Source organism: Ictalurus furcatus, chromosome 12, assembly GCF_023375685.1.
Source record: "Ictalurus furcatus strain D&B chromosome 12, Billie_1.0, whole genome shotgun sequence".
Taxonomy (NCBI): domain Eukaryota; kingdom Metazoa; phylum Chordata; class Actinopteri; order Siluriformes; family Ictaluridae; genus Ictalurus; species Ictalurus furcatus.
In genome coordinates this window covers 27,064,781-27,084,923 of record NC_071266.1, presented here as the reverse complement: position 1 = coordinate 27,084,923, position 20,143 = coordinate 27,064,781, and the positions used below count along the sequence as shown (strand labels likewise).

The window sequence follows — 20,143 nt, the reverse complement described above, 5'->3', positions numbered from 1 at the left end:
CATAATAACTAACTAATTAATCATTTTATTACAGTTACTTCTATTCAATTTAATTACATTTTATTTGTACAGCGCTTTTTACAATAGACATTGTCTCAAAGCAGCTTTACAGAAATATCAACACGGTATACAGATATTAAAGGTGTGAATTTATCCCAACTGAGCGAGTCACTGAGTGGCTTGAGAGGAACCAGACTCAGACTCAGAAGGGAACCCATCCTCATCTGGGTAACAACAACGTGTACAGGATAGTACTGAGCTACAGGAACACTATCCTGCGGAGCCCCTAAGGGGACATGGTGCTGAAAAATCATATGAGATTGGAGGAAAATTTATATTTTGATGCTTTTCCGTTCCCCCGAGAAACTTTGTCTTCTTTCAAAAAAGTTATGAAAAATTTTCCACAGTAAAATGAATTGATCTTTATTGTGAGCTTATAGTAGGTCCCTATGAACTGATCTGAGAGGGTTTGATCACCTCTTTTACTTCAGTCTTAACACAAAATAAAATATTAACATTTTGGTGTCGGACTTCCTCTGTGAAATGAACTGTTTTCAATCTACACGTTTAAAAAAATATTTATGGTTCGATTTATAACAACAACAACAACAATAATAATATATTTTCTTAAAAGATGTTTTAGTAAATGTATATTTATTTGGCTTACTACTTTATAGCGTCTCTTTAAACTTGATTGATTTTGCCATTATTTAAATGTAAAGGGTTATAAAAACGTTTTTCCTGTACACTCATAAATACTGTCAATTGTTGTGTTTGTTGTGTTCCTTATGTATTTAAAATGATGGTTTAGTATAAAAGTGAAGGAGCTTTTTCTGCTGCTGTTTATGTGCATCTAGATGAAGCGAGATTTCAGGAAGAGCTGCTGCTTAACCGCAGTGTGAAAACCTTCAACTAACCACTGACTTTATTTCTTTATACTTGAGTCCAAGCTGAAAATAAACCTCTCTGAACCGCTCCATTGTGAAGGTGTTCTGTCTGAACATCGCCCTGCTGCAGAGAGAAATGAAACCGGAAGTACTGTTTGTACAAACACAACGACGGGGGATTATTATACATCATCATGGCCTTTTCTGGACTTCCGTAGAAGACAGATCTTAAAACATATGATGTTTGTTCCACACTAATAAATCTAAATCCCCCAAACACTGAATGTTCATCGAAGAGAGAAACTTATATATAAAATATATAACACACAGCTGATAAACAGCAGCTTTACAGGGAAGATGGCTTCAGTTCCGGGGAAGTGACGCAGTTTTCTTACTGCTGTTTTTACACGAGTAAAATAAAATATAAAGTCGTTTCTGTTAAAGAAATAACTTACTTTTATTCAGCAGTCCATGTTGTGTGACATTAATATCACCGTTTCTGCCTGGTGTTGAGGTTTTTCTGCTTTTCCAACAGAGACAAAATGGAGTCGAGTCTGAGAGAGAAACTTCTTCTTCTTCTTCCTGCTTTTTGTGGTCGGCAGAAACTCTTCCGCTTTCTGGTAAACTGACGTCACTACCTGTGACGTTTCGCTCCGCACTCTACCAGCTGAAGCCTGCAGAACGGGGCGGTATGTTAATAACCGGTAAAGAATAATAAGCGTGAATCAAATATTTAAAAACACATGAAAAATGATATTGCACAAAACTGAAACATGAATTCAAAGTTTTCTGAATCGCACACAAAAGCGTTTTCCTTGGTTATATTACTGTGTGTTTGTGATCTCTGACAAGTTCTGCTCAGGTTTTCTTTTTTTGAACGCTTGCGCTGTTTTTCCCTTTGTGCTTATTATTATTATTATTATTATTATTATTATTATTATTATTATATGATCACTTCCGCATTCTCCGCTTCTTTCGTGGGTGAAATTGAGCAGTTGTTTCCATTCATTGATGTTCACTTGTTGTGCATGCTTATGTGAATGTCTTAAAATGAACCACATCCTAATGTTCTCATGTTAACCATATGTAATATGTAACATATAACAACATATGTAACAGATATAACAAGATACGCCGGTGTCCAATGTCTATTGTGCACCAGAACACAACGCAGTGTAGCTAGGCAGGATGGACCAGTTACACATAGAAGCGAAAAAGAGAAAAATATTAATGCATACATACTGTAAATGCATTCTGTGTTATGGGGGCAATCCCCTTTTCCTCCAAAAGTGAAGAGGAAAACTGATTAATGCCGTCTCTCCATCACTCCCAGAAACAAGTGCTACTGTAAATGTAGTCAGCGTAGTAAACAAGGCACATTGTGTTACTATTCACAGAAAACTGCTGCAAATATAGTCGCTGCTTTCGGCTAAAACTGATTCACTGTGAGTGATGTGCCGTTCAGAAAACGAACCGACTCTGAGTCGGATCACTTAGATTCATTTTAAATTGGAAATAAATAAATGAATGAATGAATAGAGTTGAAGAAATGAACTCACTTCTCTTTGGTGTAAAAGAGACTCTTTAGTTTATTTCTGCATGCAGCTGGAGAGATCACATGTTGGAAACACATACTGTACATACTGTTGCATGGCACAAGCACTTACTGTACAGGACACACACACACACACACACACACACACACACGGGCAGTCTCGAATTTAAATCACAGCTCTTTTTTACATTCACTAATTCAGTCTCAGTGATCAGGACAAATAATAATATTTTATGGCTTGTGTTTTAAACTTATACACATTGTATACTGTCAGAATGCAGCGACACACACACACACACACACACACACACACACACATATATATATATATACGCACACACACACACACACACACACACACACACACACACACACACGGTTGCTCTGTATGTGAGTGTGAAGGCCCACAATATTACTATTAGGTTATTACAGTTTGATTGTATGTAATAACATTAGTAATAACATTAGTAATAACAAACCAGGACTGCAATCCGAAGAGAAATAAAACACTAAAGCAATAAAACACACAGCAATTAAACACACCTGTATTGCACGATGACATCAATAAATAAAAACACATTCGTCCGGTAAACATGACATATACAATTAAACATGTGGTTTAAAGCTGCAGTAAGGAACTTTTCTTGATTAAAAACGAACATAAATCAAATCAATTGTTGAACACGTCCATAAAAAAATCAGTGTTCAAAACTTCATTCGTGACGTCATTCGCCTTCGCATGGTTTCGTCACGTGCGTTAACAGAAAGAAGACGAGCCGGCTACTATATCACGTGTGTGGGGGCTGAGGAAGGTGGAGTGTTTGTAGCTTTTCCTTACAACAGTTGCTTAGAATTGAAACCGGTCATCTAGACGGCTGCTTTAATCTGGATCGTTCTAAACACAATCATCAGTCACATCTGGGGAATCAGCTGCTGTCAAAACCAAGGAACCTCGAACTGGTTCCTATTCGTTTGAAATCTTCTACACTCACTTGCTATTTTTCGTTTTTTGGGTGCTGCCATTTATGGTGACTCGCGGTAAAAGTTTTTCTTTGCTTAATTTTGTTTAGTAGCGGTAACGGTTGAGAAGCACGTTTTCCGTGGCTGGCTCCATCTAGTGTTGAAACTGAGAAATGCAACAGAGTCGAGCTCAAGCTTCTCGTGTGGGCCATATTCAATTATATTTTCAGAATTTGCCGCGGGCCAATAAAAACTGGACCGCGGGCCAACCGTAGTTTGGACACCCCTGCTTTAAATAAAAAGTCTGAACCAGAAGGCAGCTGAAATGATTTGTAGTTAATAGAAGTGCTACTTTAAGTCTAATACACGTTCTCTTTAACAGCATTACATGGGTTTTAGTTTAAATAAATGTACTGTAAATTCTGAGCCAGAAGTCAGTAAGTCTGAAATCAGTTGTACTAAACAGAGATGATTTCTGTGAGCCTAAAGTAAGGGTGTTCCATATGACTGTTTTAGACCGGGAACGATCCATGATCTGTATTTACAGAGGGATCACACGTACCATCATACTAAATATATTTTGTTCGCTGTGCTGAAAATGCTTAGACGCGTCATCTTGTTTTATGAACCAGACTGTACACTCATAAATACTGTCAATTGTTGTGTTTGTTGTGTTCCTTATGTATTTAAAATGATGGTTTTGTATAAAAGTGAAGGAGCTTTTTCTGCTGCTGTTTATGTGCATCTAGATGAAGCGAGATTTCAGGAAGAGCTGCTGCTTAACCGCAGTGTGAAAACCTTCAACTAACCACTGACTTTATTTCTTTATACTCGAGTCCAAGCTGAAAATAAACCTCTCTGAACCGCTCCATTGTGAAGGTGTTCTGTCTGAACCACGGCCCTGCTGCAGAGAGGAATGAAACCGGAAGTACTGTTTGTACAAACACAAGGACAGGGGATTATTATACATCATCATGGCCTTTTCTGGACTTCCGTAGAATGGTAAATGGCACACTTCCAAAGCGCTTCACACTGTGTCTCATTCACACACACCAATGGTAGCAGAGCTGGCATGCAAGGCGCTAACTTGCCATCAGGAGCAACTTGCCCAAGTTCAGCATGTGGAGTCACGTGGGCCGGGAATCGAACCGCCAACCCTACGATTAGTGGACAACCCGCTCTACCACCTGATCCACAGCCGCCCAAAAGCCACAGCTGATTTAGCCAGATTACAGGAAACCAGGCACAACTTCACACTGTACATAATTATTGTAACTTTTATACTTTTGTCTTACACTGGCACCTTGCACTGTGTCACTTTATTTTTCATTTTTATGTATATTTTTATCTACTTTTTTGTAATTATTACTATTGTTATTCCATTCTTCTTCTACTTATTATTATTATTATTATTATTATTATTATTATTATTATTATTATTATTAAATTCCCCTTTAACTATACTGATGCTTTGGCAATATTGCATGTAAACAATCTTGCCAATAAAGCACTTTGAAGACTGAGAATGAGAGAGACAGAGAGAGAGAGACAGAGAGAGAGAGAGAGATAAACTACAGAACTACATCACCCATTTGAACACACTGATTACCTGAGCACAGACTGAACACTGACACAGAACCACACTGACAAAATACAGACTCTCACTCACTCACACACACACACACACACACACACACACACACAGGCCATGGAGACGGTCACTATAAGTACAGACACACAGGACATGGTATTAAACACTACAACAGACACAATGAGTAACATTTACCCGAAGTAAACTCACATATAAAGCTTTTCTTTGCACAGAATCAAATGTGGTAAAGAAAAACCAGCTTCCGGGTTTCCTCCTTCTTCTTCTACTACTACTACTTCTACTACCACCACCTCGTGACTGTTGGTGTGTTACCGCCACCTACTGGACTGGATCAAGAGTAAGCCTACGCGTGTCGGATTTCTACCAGTCTTTTCTTCTCTTCACATTTTCTTCTTCTGGGTTAAATTGAGCAGTTGCTTGCGTTCATTGATCTTCACTTGTTGTGCATGCTTATGTGAATGTCTTAAAATGAAACACATCCTAATGTTATCTTCTGTTAACCATAGAAGCAAAAGAAATATTAATGCATACATACTATAAATGTATTCCATGTTATGGGGCGATCCCCTTTTCCTCCAAAAGTGAAGAGGAAAACTGATTAATGCCGTCTCTCCATCACTCCCAGAAACAAGTGCTACTGTAAATGTAGTCAGCGTAGTAAACAAGGCACATTGTGTTACTATTTACAGAAAATTGCTGCAAATATAGTCGCTGCTTTCGGTTAAAACTGATTCACTGTGAGTGATGTGCCGTTCAGAAAACGAACCGACTCTGAGTCAGATCACTTAGATTCATTTTAAATAGAAAAAAAAAATAGTGTTCAATAAAATGAACTCACTTCACTTTGGTGTAAAAGAGACTCTTTAGTTTATTTCTGCATGCAGCTGGAGAGATCACATGTTGGAACGACATACTGTACATACTGTTGCATGGCACAAGCACATACTGTACAGGACACTCACACATACACACACACACACACACACACACACACACACACACGGGCAGTCTCGAATTTAAATCACAGCTCTTTTTTTTATTCACTAATTCAGTCTCAGTGATCAGGACAAATAATAACATTTTATGGCTTGTGTTTTAAACTCATACACACTGTATACAGTCAGAATGCAGTGACACACACACACATATATACACACACACACACACACACACACACACACACACACACGGTTGCTCTGTATGTGAGTGTGAAGGCCCACAATATTACTATTAGGTTATTACAGTTTGATTGTATGTAATAACATTAGTAATAACATTAGTAATAACAAACCAGGACTGCAATCCGAAGAGAAATAAAACACTAAAGCAATAAAACACACACAGCAATTAAACACACCTGTATTGCACGATGACATCAATAAATAAAAACACATTCGTCCGGTAAACATGACATATACAATTAAACATGTGGTTTAAAGCTGCAGTAAGGAACTTTTCTTGGTTAAAAACGAACATAAATCAAATCAATTGTTGAACACGTCCATAAAAAAATCAGTGTTCAAAACTTCATTCGTGACGTCATTCGCCTTCGCGTGGTTTCGTCACGCGCGTTAACAGAAAGAAGACGAGCCGGCTACTATATCACGTGTGTGGGGGCTGAGGAAGGTGGAGTGTTTGTAGCTTTTCCTTACAACAGTTGCTTAGAATTGAAACCGGTCGTCTAGACGGCTGCTTTAATCTGGATCGTTCTAAACACAATCATCAGTCACATCTGGGGAATCAGCTGCTGTCAAAACCAAGGAACCTCGAACTGGAGAGAATGCAGTGAAAAGGGGAACGCGACAGAGCCCGTGCTGAAACCAGAATAAATATCAGCATGGCTTTTGAGACGTGGTGAAAGCTCCGAGATCTGAAGGGACTGAAGACTGACACAGACATGGCTTTTATTTGCTGAACATTTAAGACATTTCAGTGGCTCAGTATGTAACCAGCTAACATTAGCGCACGTGTTCGCTTGATTCAGCTAGGTATCGCGTTTCCCGTTTCAAACAGAGATGGCGATAGAGAGGCAAAAGTTCAGTACTGCAGCTTTAAGTTCAACAGAATTCAGCAGAATGTAAAAAATCACCTCAGCGCTTTGACTCGCTCGTGTCTGAGGCAGAGTTCACGCTAGCAAGCGACAGGTTCCTGGTGAGTTTGCGTCTTGTGGGCAGGTCACGACTGTTAATAATCTCACTCGTCGCTTGTTATCGCTCCGTAAAAAAAGAAACACGTTTTTCAATTTTTTGGGTTTTGCTAGATACCAGAATGTCCAGCGCACAAGGGCATGTGTTTACAGTACATGTAGAGCACTACACACTCGGTGTTGTGTAACACACACACACACACACACACGTATACAGAAGAGAGACCGAGAGTGCAGTAGCGGCGATTTCCTTTTCACAGAAGATCTGGAGTCCACGTGTGCAGTGTGGAATCTCAGTGTTAGCGTTAGCGCTGTAGCTCGAAGCGACTAGAAGCTAACTTGGACCCTTGATAACACTCGTCATTTACAGCTTTAATAAAGTACAAACAAATCAATAAATAAACCAGGAGTTTTCTTACACATGTCCGAGTCAGGGCTTACAGTGATCTCAGAGTTAAGACCTCTGTCACCTGACCTTACCATCAGTGTGTGTGTGTGTGTGTGTGTGTGTGTGTGTTAGCTCTACAGGTTTCCCCATCTCTCTGGTGGAGGAAACTGATCCAGCTCACTCACTTCACAGTACTGTCTCTCACCGAGGAGGAACATCAGCTTATAGCGCAGACGCACCTTCTCCTGAAACACACACACACACACGGGCAAAGTGCAGCAATAAACACACTGCACTGTGGCTCCAAATAGCAAGAAGAAATCTATAATGTATCTGGTGTGTGTGTGTGTCTCAGTGTCTCACCTTAAGCGGGTTAGCGAGAAGCATGACCTGTGTGATGGAGGAAGGGGGCAGGACGGGGTTAAAGGGGGCCAGCTCGGCTCCTGACGGACTCTGAAGCTTCACTTTCATGGACTGAGAAAGAGAGAAAAGATTCATCTCAGTATAAAGCTGCAGAAGTGTCTCCTCAGTGTGTATCCTGAGATAAACTACGGATTGTATGCGTCATGAAGTCATCTTCGGGGGTGGGGGGGTGTGTGTGTGTGTGTGTGTGTGTGTGTGTGTGAGAGACCTTCGGCACTGCGGCCTGTAGCTCGATGTTCTTCACTGCGAGAGGAGCCGTGTTCAGCATGGACACCACGATGACGAGGACGTCGGGTCTCCCGGGAGGACACTCAGAGCCGAAGTGCAGGAGGACGCGCACTCCGTCTTTATCGTACGCAGTCACAGGAAGAGTCTTACCTACACACACACACACACACACACACACACACACACACACACATACACCCCTATAACCAGTCTGATTACACTGATTAAATTAAACTCGTCCCTTTCTCACAGAATTGTGTTCAACTGAACCCTTTCACAGAATGTAAAGTAACCCGAAGCGTTTGATTTTAAACCATTAAAACACAGTCCAGGTTAAACAATAATTAATGCACTGTGTGTTTTAGATCCTTAAGAAATGACAGAAAAACAGCCTATGAACATCTACCCCCCTTTCCCCTCATAAAAACATCATTCCCACCTTCTGACTCGGAATAAACCTCATCTCTGACATTTCACGTATAGAAATGACTGTTTAATATATAGACTATAATTGCTGTGGAGTGAGGGGGTCCTTGTGGATTGTTCGAAATATTCTAGGGGTCCAAAGCTCACGAAAGGTTGAGAACCACTTGTCTAGTCTATGAATTTTTAAAATATAATGTCGTCTGAAATGGAACACATTCGTTTTTTTTTACCAACCTGACTATGGAAAAATAATATTCCTACATTCCAACTGGGAAAAAAACTTATTGTCTTTGGACTGGGAGAAAATACAATTCCCACTTTCTGTGTGTGAAAAAACACAATACCCTACATTCCAACTGGGGGGAAATCACCATTATCAGACTGCACTTCCCACCTTTTAACTGGGACAAAACTTCAATCCGTACATTCAGACAGGGGAAAAGCACACTTTCCACCTTCAGACTGGAGCAATAACACAATCCCCAATTTCTGACTGGCAAAGTGTTTTCAGTCTTTATCGTCTTGGATACTTTGGGATAAAAGTGTCCACATGATCTTCTAATGATTTTCAGCTTAGATACTGCTGGACCTGTTTCATAACACCACTAACTGTCCCTTATCAATAATCAGAATCCGCCAGTTAAGAGACGTTATGCATTTTACCCAAGTACAGACATGGAGAGAGAGAGAGAGAGAGAGAGAAACAGAGAGAGAGAGAGAGAGAGAGAGAGAGATACAGACAGAGAGAGAGAGAGAGAGAGAGAGAGAGAGAGGTAGAGCGTTTGTGGATTTTACCCATACCGATAACTAAGTTAACCGATGACTGATGAATCAACCGATAGTTCTTAAGACTGATCCTGAATGAAAACTTAACACTCAAAGTAAAATATTCCTGAACTTCATTACAAAAATAAACAGTACTGACTGCACCATGAAAATGTACTGTACTGTTTAACATGTAATAAATATAGAAATATTAATATATATGAACTATTAGTAAATATTGAAGTAAACAAACAAACATCCAAAATGAATCCAAAAAACACTTCAAATAACACAACAAAATGGAGATAGTTCCAGCAATCAGGGCTGATCTGCAAATCTGTGTGTGTGTGTGTGTGTGTGTGTGTGTGTGAGATTATGTAGAGTGTGTTGTACTGGTTATACTGACTGGTTTTGATGGAGTCCAGGGGAACATGTAGGTTGCTGAGGGATGCCTCAGAGCGCACGGGGTTTCCCTGTAGAGAGCGCAGGGGCGAGCCGGGCATGCTGGAGCTGATAAATGGGTTGGAGGAGGAGAGAGAGGAGGAAACGCCGAAACCCAAACCAACACCGGTGGCCATGACGGGCTGACCCGAGACACTACACACCAAAAAACAATAAGAAAATAGCACCAGTCAAACGTGTGCACACACACACACACACACACACACACACACACACACACATACATACAAAGTGATGAGCTACATCCCAAACCCCATCCCACAGCACTAAAGAGTATTCTAACAGTTTAATAATCAGCTAGCTCCTGTATATAAGCACACAGGGCCACGGCGATGCTCTCTTGACTCACTGACGTGTTAAACACTGTGGACCAGAGCTGACGTACTAGTTTCAGACGCTAAATACAGCAGTCTGTGGTTTGTCACCTCACACACTCACCATGTCATTTATTCAAGACAAGCTCATGCTCTGTTTACCACCACACCAACCTTTACACTTCAGATAAGAAAAGACACTTATAAAAAATTATATTATTATTATTTATAGAATTCACGCGTTGAAACGTTTCTAGACAACTCTATAAGAACAGATTTGGAAATTAATGATGATGAGTCTTTATTAATCACATATACACATGCACAGTGAAATTCTTTTCTTCACATACCCCAGCATGTCAGGAAGTTGGGGTCAGAGCGCAGGGTCAGTCGTGATACAGCGCCCCCTGGAGCAGAGAGGGTTAAGGGCCTTGCTCAAGGGCCCAACAGTGGCAGCTTGGCAGTGCTGGGGATTGAGCCTTTGACCTTCCGATCAGTAACCCAGAGCCTTAACCATCAAGCCACCACTGCCCCTCACATTGCTTTTTAGCGAACCTCTTCTTACACAGTGTATTTACTACCCAGAATGCACTATTGTTTCAGAACTCTGTCTTTTTATCTAGAACAGCACCATGATGGAGAAACGTAGGAGCAGTGTCTCACCTCTGCACCTCTCCCAGGTTCAGCATGGCGAGATCCTGCAGCCCCTGAGTCACCATGTCAGGGTGTGTGGGGTGTGTGGGGTGGCCTGAAGTGTGCGCAGGAGGAAACACGGTCCCTGGTGCTGCTGCTCCACCGGAGAACAGGTCGAGTCCAGGAGGAGCAGGAGCCTGGCAGAGTGAGATGCCAGGTGATTATATATACAGGATATAATCAGTATAAACACCTGGTAGATAAATGATGTCATTTCCTTAACGATCAAACTAAATAAAGGCCCAAGAGGACAATTGAACAATTATGATGTTTTTGTGATCAGAACATTTTTGCCACTACACACTGCCACTGACATGGAATAGAAGAACTGAAGTTATTTATTATGAAATTATACACAAAGTACTATTGAGTCATGGCCATTATTTTCCATAAACCATTTTAGTTTCAATCCATGATCATGTTGGGCTTACGTGTCCGGGTCAGTGGACAAACAAGTTGTCGTCATCACCATCATCATCATCATCATCATCGTGCCAGTGACAGCAGCCATGCGCTCCCAGCCCGTAAACCCTTAACCTCTTATAGAGCCCAGGTCTCTAACTGCCTCAAATGTGGGACATGAGGGAGCAGGTGTACCTGTAAAGACGTCCACTGGTTGGACGCGTCCTCCAGTTTGGGTCTGCTCTGTACCGGAGGAGACTCGTTCAAGCCTGCAGTCATAATAATAATAATAATAAAAATAATAATAATAATAATAATAATAATATACAGCACTGAGAACACAGAAGGCTTCTTTGAACCAAATGCAGTAAAGACAAGTTTCAGATACAGAAAAATCATATAAATTAAAGATGGATAAAATAGTAATAATAATAGTAAGAGGAAGAAGAACAAGAAGGGGAAGAAGAATAAAAATAACACTAAAATACTAACTCATTTTAATGAAGTATTTAAATAATTGTTGTTTTGTTTTGTTTTTTACCAGGATGAACAACATGTATTAGAATGTTTTTGTACATTTTATAAAATATAAAACTGTAAGGTATTTTCATCCTTGGTTTTTACATATTTTTTAAAAAAACATTTAAAACACAAAACTAAATAAAAAATGAAGCAGTACTAATAAGACCATCTGTATTAAAACATCAGAGTTTTTAAAAACTGATTGAATGAATTTTGATAAATCAGTTCACTGATCATCCTTAACGTCTCTCAGAGGGAAACAGAAAGAGTAAATGAAACGCGATTAGTAAACGTCACCTAGGGACAGCAGCTCATCGTCGAGCAGAGAGTGGGCCGGTGACGCCTCTGAGGCTTTGTGAATGGGGCTGCTGGTCTGACTGGCGGATCCTCCAGCCAATCGGCGAGGAGGGGGCGGGATCACCGGAATGCTGCAGGCAGTTTGATTGGACAAAGGTGCTCTGGAGAGTTGAGTGGGCGGAGCTGTCTGGGGTGCAGGCGGTTCATCCAGACCAGCGAGGTCAATGAGTGTGTCTGTCTCACAGCCTGAGGAAGACAAACGTTAACAAATCTACACGAAATACGGGAAATAAAATGTCTTTTTATAAAAATCAATTAAAAATCTGTTTGGGAAAAACTTCGAGATTTCGAAAAAATAAATTTCCTTTTAGTTCAGAGGGGAAGGTTAAAGTTACAGTAACAAACAAAACAATAAAGACACCTCACAACCTCACAATGCTTATTAAAGCGACTTGTGTGTGTGTATATGCATGTGTATATATCCATGTGTATATGCGCACATGTGTGTATGTGTATGCATATATATATATATATATATATATATATATATATATATAATTTATTTATGTGTGTGTATGTTTGTGTGTATGTATATATATATATATATATATATATATACATATATATATATATATATATATATATATATATATATATATATATATATATATATATATATATATGTATGTGTGTGTGTGTGCGTGTGTTTGTGTGTGTGTGTGTGTGTTTACCTTTCCCGAGTGCTGTTTTCTGTTCCTCAGTGTTGTCTCCTTCCGTCTCGCCCTTTACAACCTTCTTATACAGGCTTAATACTCTCTCCAGCTCATCACTGGCCTGAAGAATCTCACCTGCTCACACACACATACACACAAATCCAAAGTGGATCTTTACATTACTACATAGACCATCGTATGTTATTTAAAATAACGGCACCCTTTCACCCTTTATAATGTACCCTATATCTAACAGCAAGTCATTTCAGTGTCTTTTACAGTGGACTTGGTCATGAGGATGAGTCTGAAACACTGCTTTCTGTGGTGTTCGCCTCTGTGGCTCGTTATGAAATGTTTATTTCCCTTATATTTCTAAATTTCTCTAACTGTTCCTCCTGTTTTAATTTGCAGTGAAACGAAGCCGTGAATGGCTCCAGTTGCTTCTTTTAAAAAAATAGTTTTTACCTAAACTAGTGTCGTGGTCCTCCGTCTCCGTGGCCAGTTTGAATGCCGTGCGTCTCAGTTTGTCACAGCGCTCATACAGCTCCTGCACACACAGCGGGACAGCGGGAGAGAGAGAAGTTCTGCATGAAATACACTCTGAACTGATAAGAAGTGTGTCAATCAGAGAGACAGAGGCCGTGTTTATTCACATTAGGTTCATTCCGGAGGTCCAGGCTCACCTTGATGAGGTCACGGTCTGCGTCTGATGACCTGTCGTGGTCGTAATGACTCAGCATCTCGCTCAGCAGCTTGACATTATTGTTTACCTCCTCCAGCGTGTGCATGCGTCTGGTCATTTTCTGAACCCGGACGTCGTCCTGCACACAAAGCCAATCATGGCCTGCGATGTTAACAGGCCCCGCCCACAATTATACAGTATATATGCACACTTGAGCACCTTTTTAAGCAGCTTTATTACACCTGATTATTCATCTGGATGGTGAGAGGTAGAAGATCAAGATTACTGAACAGATGATGTGTAAATGTGTGTGTGTGTGTGTGTGTGTGTGTGTGTGTGTGTGTGTGAGTGTGTACCTGCTGATGGATGTGATGCACATGTGTGTGTGTGAAACTAAGATAAGCAGTCCAGGTGAAAGAGCGATAATGTTGTTTGCTGACACCAAACGCTTACATGATAAGTCCAGTCTCCTTCACTTCCTGCAAATTCTAATAACCTTGGGTACTAGTTCCCGACACTAAGGGGGCGGAGCCAAGAGAAGCCTCTGTGGTGTGAGGTTTTTATAACATGAGATACACCAAGTGAAAACGCCGCTACACCTCAGACACAAGGTTATAAATCACGCCCTGCGTTGCTTTGTTACCTTGTTGCCATGGTAGTTACACATCCTCACCTTCTGCTTAACATTTCGGATTAGTTTACATAGGACATGATAAACATTAATATATTATAAAAATAAAAATGAAAACACACCTCCTTCACCATGTTCTTGATCAGCCTGTTGGCCTCCTGCAGATCCTCGGGGTTCTTACTCCGGAGCAGCTCCGCCAACAACTACACACACACACACACACACACACACACACACACACACACCAAACTTTCTATTTATCGACACAGAACAAAACAAAATCGATAATACTTCGGATTGTATTTTCTTTTTATGACATACTTTTTCAGAGAGAGAGAGAGAGAGAGAGAGAGTTCTGTGGTATAAGAGGAACAAAACGCTTCGGGAAAATAATCAGCTTTATTTCATAATTAACAGCGACTCTGCATCACCACCTCCGCAAAACACAGCTGATTATTTCCCCGTAACAGCACCACGCAACAGGAGCGCGCGCGTGCGTCCCTTAATTTGTTGTGTTACAGAGTTCAAGTCATCAGGTGTCACATGACCTCACCTTGCCCATGTCCTCGTTGTCGAACACCGGGTTTTTGGGCCGAGAAGGCGGAGACGGGATCAGAGTTTTATCAGCCGTCAGCTCAGGGTCTGATGAGATGAGTCCTGCGCCAAAGGTTAAGAACATAACGATCATAATAATTATTATGTTTAGTATAATATAACCCGAGTTGACGGTAGAGCAATTAATAAAAACGTCTCAGTCTGAGTGGGCACCAACATCTGAAATACAACTGTACACCATATTATAAACATTCCTGCTCCGTTTATCCTGCTGATTATACAGCAAGTGTTCTATTTGTCCATTTTATTAAACATGCGTTATGTTCCTGGTTCATTTGGGTTTACGCCCACTTAACAACGGGTAACTCTGCAGATGTACAACTGCTGGCTGTAGACCACCTGTAGCTCTCCCATACAGTCAACAGACTGGGACCACTATAGGAACGCCCCCACGGAGTCCATTCGTTTTCATTCTCAGCAGTGAATGACATGATAGTGTGCGAATGTCACTGCTCTGATGATAAACAGTCCAGCAACAGAAAACCTGAACATTTAACATACACTGTACATGGAAAAAATAAGAGCTTCTCTCTCTAACTGCACGCCTACAAGGTGACCAACAAGATAAGAGGGCATAATGAAATGATTAAAGTCTTCAGACATGCAAACTATATGTACACATATGTGCTTGTTGTCCCCTTTTTATTAGGGACACCTGAACACCTGCTCTTCATGCAAGTACCCAATCAGCCGATCACGTGCCACCAGCACAATCCAGAAAATCATGTGAATACAGCTAAAGCGCTTGAGGTAATGTTCACATCCAGTGACTTTAACCATGGCGTGGTTGTTGGTACCAGGTGGGCTGGGCTTTATTTTCACACACGGCAATCTCTAGAGTTTACACAAAATGGTGTGAAACACGAATAAACTTCCAGTGAGCAATAGTTCTGCATTAGAAAAACCTGGTTGATCAGAGAGAGGGCAGAGGAGAGCGGCCAGACTGGTTCGAGCTGCAAGGAAGGCTACGGTAACCCTTTACAACCTTGTTAAGCAGAAAAGGATCTCAGAACAGCACACAACAGAAGAAGAGCACCGTCAGGTTCCACTCCCGTCAGCCTAGAACAAAAATCTGAGACTACAGAGCGACCAGGCTCACCGAAAACTAGAGGAACCGTTGAAGAATGGAAAAAATTTAATCAACCTTTAACTAATTTTTCTTTACAGAAATATTAAAAAAAAAAATACAATAATAATAATAATAAAAAGTTTACACACTCCAAGGGTCTCTCAACAGCGTTGTGATGAATCTGACAAGTTCCAAAAGAAAACCATTTATTTCAAAGCATATTTAAATTTCAAAAGTTTCATGCACAAGCATTGTCTTCTGTCTTTCAAAACAAATGATGCTGCCTGCATTATGTACTGTATTTTTACACTAAATCCGAAAGATCTCGGCATACCTGCGACCACCTCTGACTCTTATCTGTTACACCTGTGCTGCCTTAAAAATGACTACACCGGCTGCTCTTGTGAAGGTGAAGGTGAAGGTGTGGAGTGATGAAGCTAGGTGTCGGCTGCAATCACCTTGTCTCCTCAGTGTTTGGTACGCTTCGCTCATTTTGGCCTCGTTAGGGAACGCTACAGTCCAGCTGTACAGCATTTCAATAATCTTAGTCTTCACCCTCTCAGAGACACTTTCTCCCATGTACTGAAATGTAGAGAGGGGGAGAGAGAGAAAGAGAGAGAGAGAGAGAGAGAGAGAGAGAGAGAGAGAGAGAGAGAGAGAGAGATGATAAAAGATAAAAGCTGCATGTCTTCAGTCATTCATTAGAGGATGTAGACCATTCGGTACCTTCACATATCATCTTAACTGGCAGATAGAGAGAGAGTTCAATGTGATGCTCGCTCAAGCTTTTGGTTATCAGTAATGGAGACAAGATCAATGGCGTCGTCTCAGATTGCGCACGTCTCTTTGTCTTTAGTGGGAGATTCAATGAGATACAGTGTACCGCTAATACCAGGATGAAATTTGTTTTTTAATCTAACCTAATCTAATCTAATCTAAGTGTGGAATATCTAACAAAACAGGTCAGAGCAGGTCATTCCTGAACTCTGACTAGAAAAATAACACAAAGAAAACACCCCCTTAATTCAGAATTCCTACTGAGGGATTAGAGGAGGCCTCTCACATGACATCAAATCGACACGGTCGCCCACGGTATCAGAGAGAATAATGTATACACGTGTTTTTGCTTTCGCTCAGTCAACGTTCAGACATATTTGATGTCACTGATAGAACGGTGTCATTATATAGTTCATTGTTGTGAGGAGGAAAATATACATCACTCAGGAGCTGTTTGTTAACAAGAAACGAGCTTGGTGGCGTCTGTGTTTTTCCCCAATTTGTAGCTTGAAGACACTGTCGAAAACGATGCACTTTCAAACTGGGAGATCAAAATCCCAAATCCAATGCAAGTTGAATGCAGAAGTAAATCTGCTCAGAAGAGTGCCACAAGACAGCGCCATGGTTTAAATGTTGCAGACTCTCTGAATCAGAGAAAGAGCTGCATGGTAATGTGTCTTTGCCATTTAGTGTTTGATTTGAGGCAAAACTGCACTACAGAAGGTCAGGCGCTACATGCACATCAGATATAGGCAGTAGAGCTTTTACTGTCGTCAACAGTAGCCACTTTGGCTCTGTACTATGTCTACTACAATCCACTCATCTTGTGTTTTTCTTGGTGCACAACACATACATCACTCCTAACTCGCTCAGCAAACTCACACAGAGCATCCTTAAAGTTACTGTATGTAGATGGGGGAAAGAAATAGTCTAGAACAGTACGGGACGGTCTCGGGCTCGCTGTAGATGTAGTAAGCGTCCTCACCTTGGGGGAAACCACTTTGATGAGCTCGTTTAAAAACCTGTATTTGGCCACTTCGTTGTGAAACCGTCTCCCACAGTTCTTCATGCAGGCCTCCAACACCTGCAGGAGACAAACAACACGTCCGACCAGTGCTCTGTGTCTAAGTGTGTGTGTGTGTGTGTGTGTGTGTGCGTGTGTGTGTGTGTGGGGGGGTTGTGTGATCACTCACAGTTAACGCCTGGAGAGCCTCCCATTCCTGAGGCGAGTGGATTTTGTGAACAAGAAGCGGTACAGCGATCTGTGGACTACACACACACACACACACACACACACACACACACACACATAGATTTTACATGAAGAATAATAGCACTAAAAGTAAGAAATAACCGATATGAGGAGTTTACCGTATGCTGCTGCACCAGATGCTGTTATACTTCCTGTTTCCTGTGCAGATTACTGACACTCACCCTTCCAGTTCCTTGTTGATCTGGTCACAGAAGCCGATGATGTACTCCCAGTCCTCCTGCCTGTTAGTCGGGTGAGTGGCTTTGTCTGTAAAATATGAGAAAACGTTTACATTCAGATTAGAACCAAATTTACCACGACGTCACTCACTGCCACAACACATTCGAATTCAACCATTCATTCATTCATTCATAAATGTAGTCACTTGATTGATTTTCTGTTAATTTAGTCACTCATAAACAATCAGTCAGTCCACCAAACAGTCACCGACTCGTTAATTTGATTCATCCGTCCATTTGTTCATATAAATGACCGTTTATAAGTAAGTGCATCATACATTCATTCATTCATTCATTCATCCAGCAAAGCAGTAACTCGTTCCTTAATTCACTCATTCATCATTATTTCAGGATTTCAATTTCACCGATGTATTCAGTTAGTTGTTCATCCAATCAATCAATCATTTGCCAATTCATTCATTCGTCTCTCGATTCATTCATTCATTCATTTGTTGATTCATTTGGTCTTGTTTGTTCATTGTCATTTGTTCATTCATTCATTCATTCAGTCACTTTTTTATTCAGCCATTCATTTGTTCAGGCCTTCATTCACTCATTCATTAGTTTAGTTTATTTAATGAGTAATTTGTCATCAGTAGTTCGTTGATTCAGTCATTTGTTTATTCGATCGTTACGTTATTCTTCGGTCATTCTGTCTTCCATTCATTTGTTCAGCCATTCAGTTGTTTGTGTATTTGATCATCCGACCCTTCATTCATTCTTTCAGTAATTGGTTGTTCAATTATTCATTCGTTCAGTTTCATTGATTCATTCAGTCCACTGATTTAGTCATTTGGTCATAATGCATTCATTTGTCTGTAATTTATTTAGTCATGAGCACTAAATGTTCTGAGGCACTACAGGAAAGTGTATCATCATCATCATAATCATCAGTATCATTATTATTATTATTATTATTATTATTACTATTATTATTAGTGTGCTAACAATTAAGCTTGAAATCTTGCTCAGAGAGCTGAAATGGATCCCTTCACATTGTTGATGTGCAGAATACACACTCTTAGGGTCTGGACGCAGACACTGAGTCTCATCCTGCAGAACAATAACACACTTTCTGTTATAGCTAACAAATCTACAGTTATAAAGAGTGATTTACCATGATTTAATGTCCATCATTACACGCCTGTGATGTGCTGTCACATAATACACCGCACAATTGATGTTAATTGTTTAATTATGCATGAATATAGGATGTACATGTGTATTATGGTGCTCATGTGATGCTGTGTGAGATGTAGTCATCCACCCATCTATTGATTCACTCAGATGTCATTAAACCCAGATCATGGCCCATTAAATCTCATCTCTTTCTCACTTCTCTGCCAAATCGGTTTAAGTATATGAGATGATGAAGAGCAGCAGCAGCTTCTGTTCTCAGAAACACACCTGATGTTTATTAGTGCGGCTTTAATCTTTTATCTGACCAGGAATGCGCTTACGCAATCAAACCGCGACACAACACACACACAGAGAGGAAGAAACGGTAAACATAAACCAATTTCATCTCTTAAATCAAACCCGGTGTGTGAAATGAAACTTACTAAGCCACGATTCGAGCGTCTCTCCTTCCTGGTACGCCATCTCGCCTCATAATATCATCCACATTTCATTTTAATCCTCCACATCCAGAGAGAAAGGACTGTCACTTCCCGAGATAACCTCCCCCCCACTGCACTACACTGCGCATGCGCGCCATTCTCACGCATGCGCATCATTGTCCTGCTACTGTGCCCTACAGCATCACTGACTTCCTCTACTTAATTTCTTCTCCAGCCTTTTACTGCCCCCGTCCCAACTTTTTTTTGAAATTCACAATGACCTTATTTTCTTCTTGAAATGGTACATGTACTCAGTTTAATTGTGAATAACATATGGGCTTATGAGATTTGCAAATCTTTACATTCTGTTTTTATTTACATTTTACACAGCGTCCCAACTTTTTTGGAATTGGGGTTGTACGATAATTGTTTATTTGTTGAATTTAAAAAAATAATATTATTGTCTATGTCCTTAATGAAATCTTTGTGTGAGCTATTTAAGATCTTACTTTTCATGTAATGTACC

At 40.5% G+C, this 20,143-nt stretch overlaps 2 protein-coding genes across 25 annotated transcripts in view; both read right to left on the bottom strand.

Moving 5' to 3' along the window:
* LOC128616309 (uncharacterized) overlaps positions 1–5,429 on the bottom strand; it is a 250,341-nt gene extending 244,912 nt beyond the window's left edge. For 20 of the 23 annotated variants that reach the window (XM_053638893.1, XM_053638880.1, XM_053638884.1 and 17 more), the window contains exon 1: positions 1,343–1,473. The gene's annotated coding sequence lies outside the window, so the exon portion shown is untranslated. Of the gene's footprint in view, positions 1–1,342; positions 1,474–5,203 lie in introns of those variants that run through there. The other 3 variants (XM_053638886.1, XM_053638897.1, XM_053638889.1) reach the window with 2 other exon arrangements.
* Positions 5,430–5,474: 45 nt separating this feature from the next.
* gga3b (golgi associated, gamma adaptin ear containing, ARF binding protein 3b) lies at positions 5,475–19,788 on the bottom strand. Of its 2 annotated transcripts, XM_053638906.1 has the most exons (17): positions 19,621–19,788; positions 18,002–18,086; positions 17,761–17,836; positions 17,553–17,651; positions 16,249–16,372; positions 14,660–14,763; positions 14,229–14,309; positions 13,477–13,614; positions 13,259–13,340; positions 12,812–12,928; positions 12,081–12,326; positions 11,457–11,530; positions 10,830–10,996; positions 9,797–9,987; positions 8,180–8,349; positions 7,912–8,022; positions 5,475–7,793 (listed from the first exon to the last, which is right to left on the bottom strand). In XM_053638906.1, the coding sequence occupies exons 1-17, from the start codon at positions 19,658–19,660 to the stop codon at positions 7,683–7,685; spliced, it is 2,016 nt and encodes a 671-aa protein (XP_053494881.1). In that variant the 5' UTR covers positions 19,661–19,788; the 3' UTR covers positions 5,475–7,682. The 2 variants fall into 2 exon arrangements, with proteins under 2 accessions (XP_053494881.1, XP_053494882.1); XM_053638907.1 differs by lacking the exon at positions 17,553–17,651.
* Positions 19,789–20,143: the final 355 nt, after the last annotated feature.

What these genes read in the sequence shown, in the direction of transcription:
- gga3b (XM_053638906.1), bottom strand. Translation starts at nt 19,660, where the DNA reads ATGGCGTACCAGGAAGGAGAGACGCTCGAATCGTGGCTTA. An exon ending in GGACCACGACACTAGTTTAG is followed by an intron (nt 12,929 to 13,258) that starts GTAAAAACTATT and finishes GTGTGTGAGCAG; the next exon opens with GTGAGATTCTTCAGGCCAGT. An exon ending in AACCTGGGAGAGGTGCAGAG is followed by an intron (nt 9,988 to 10,829) that starts GTGAGACACTGC and finishes TTTGGTGTGTAG; the next exon opens with TGTCTCGGGTCAGCCCGTCA.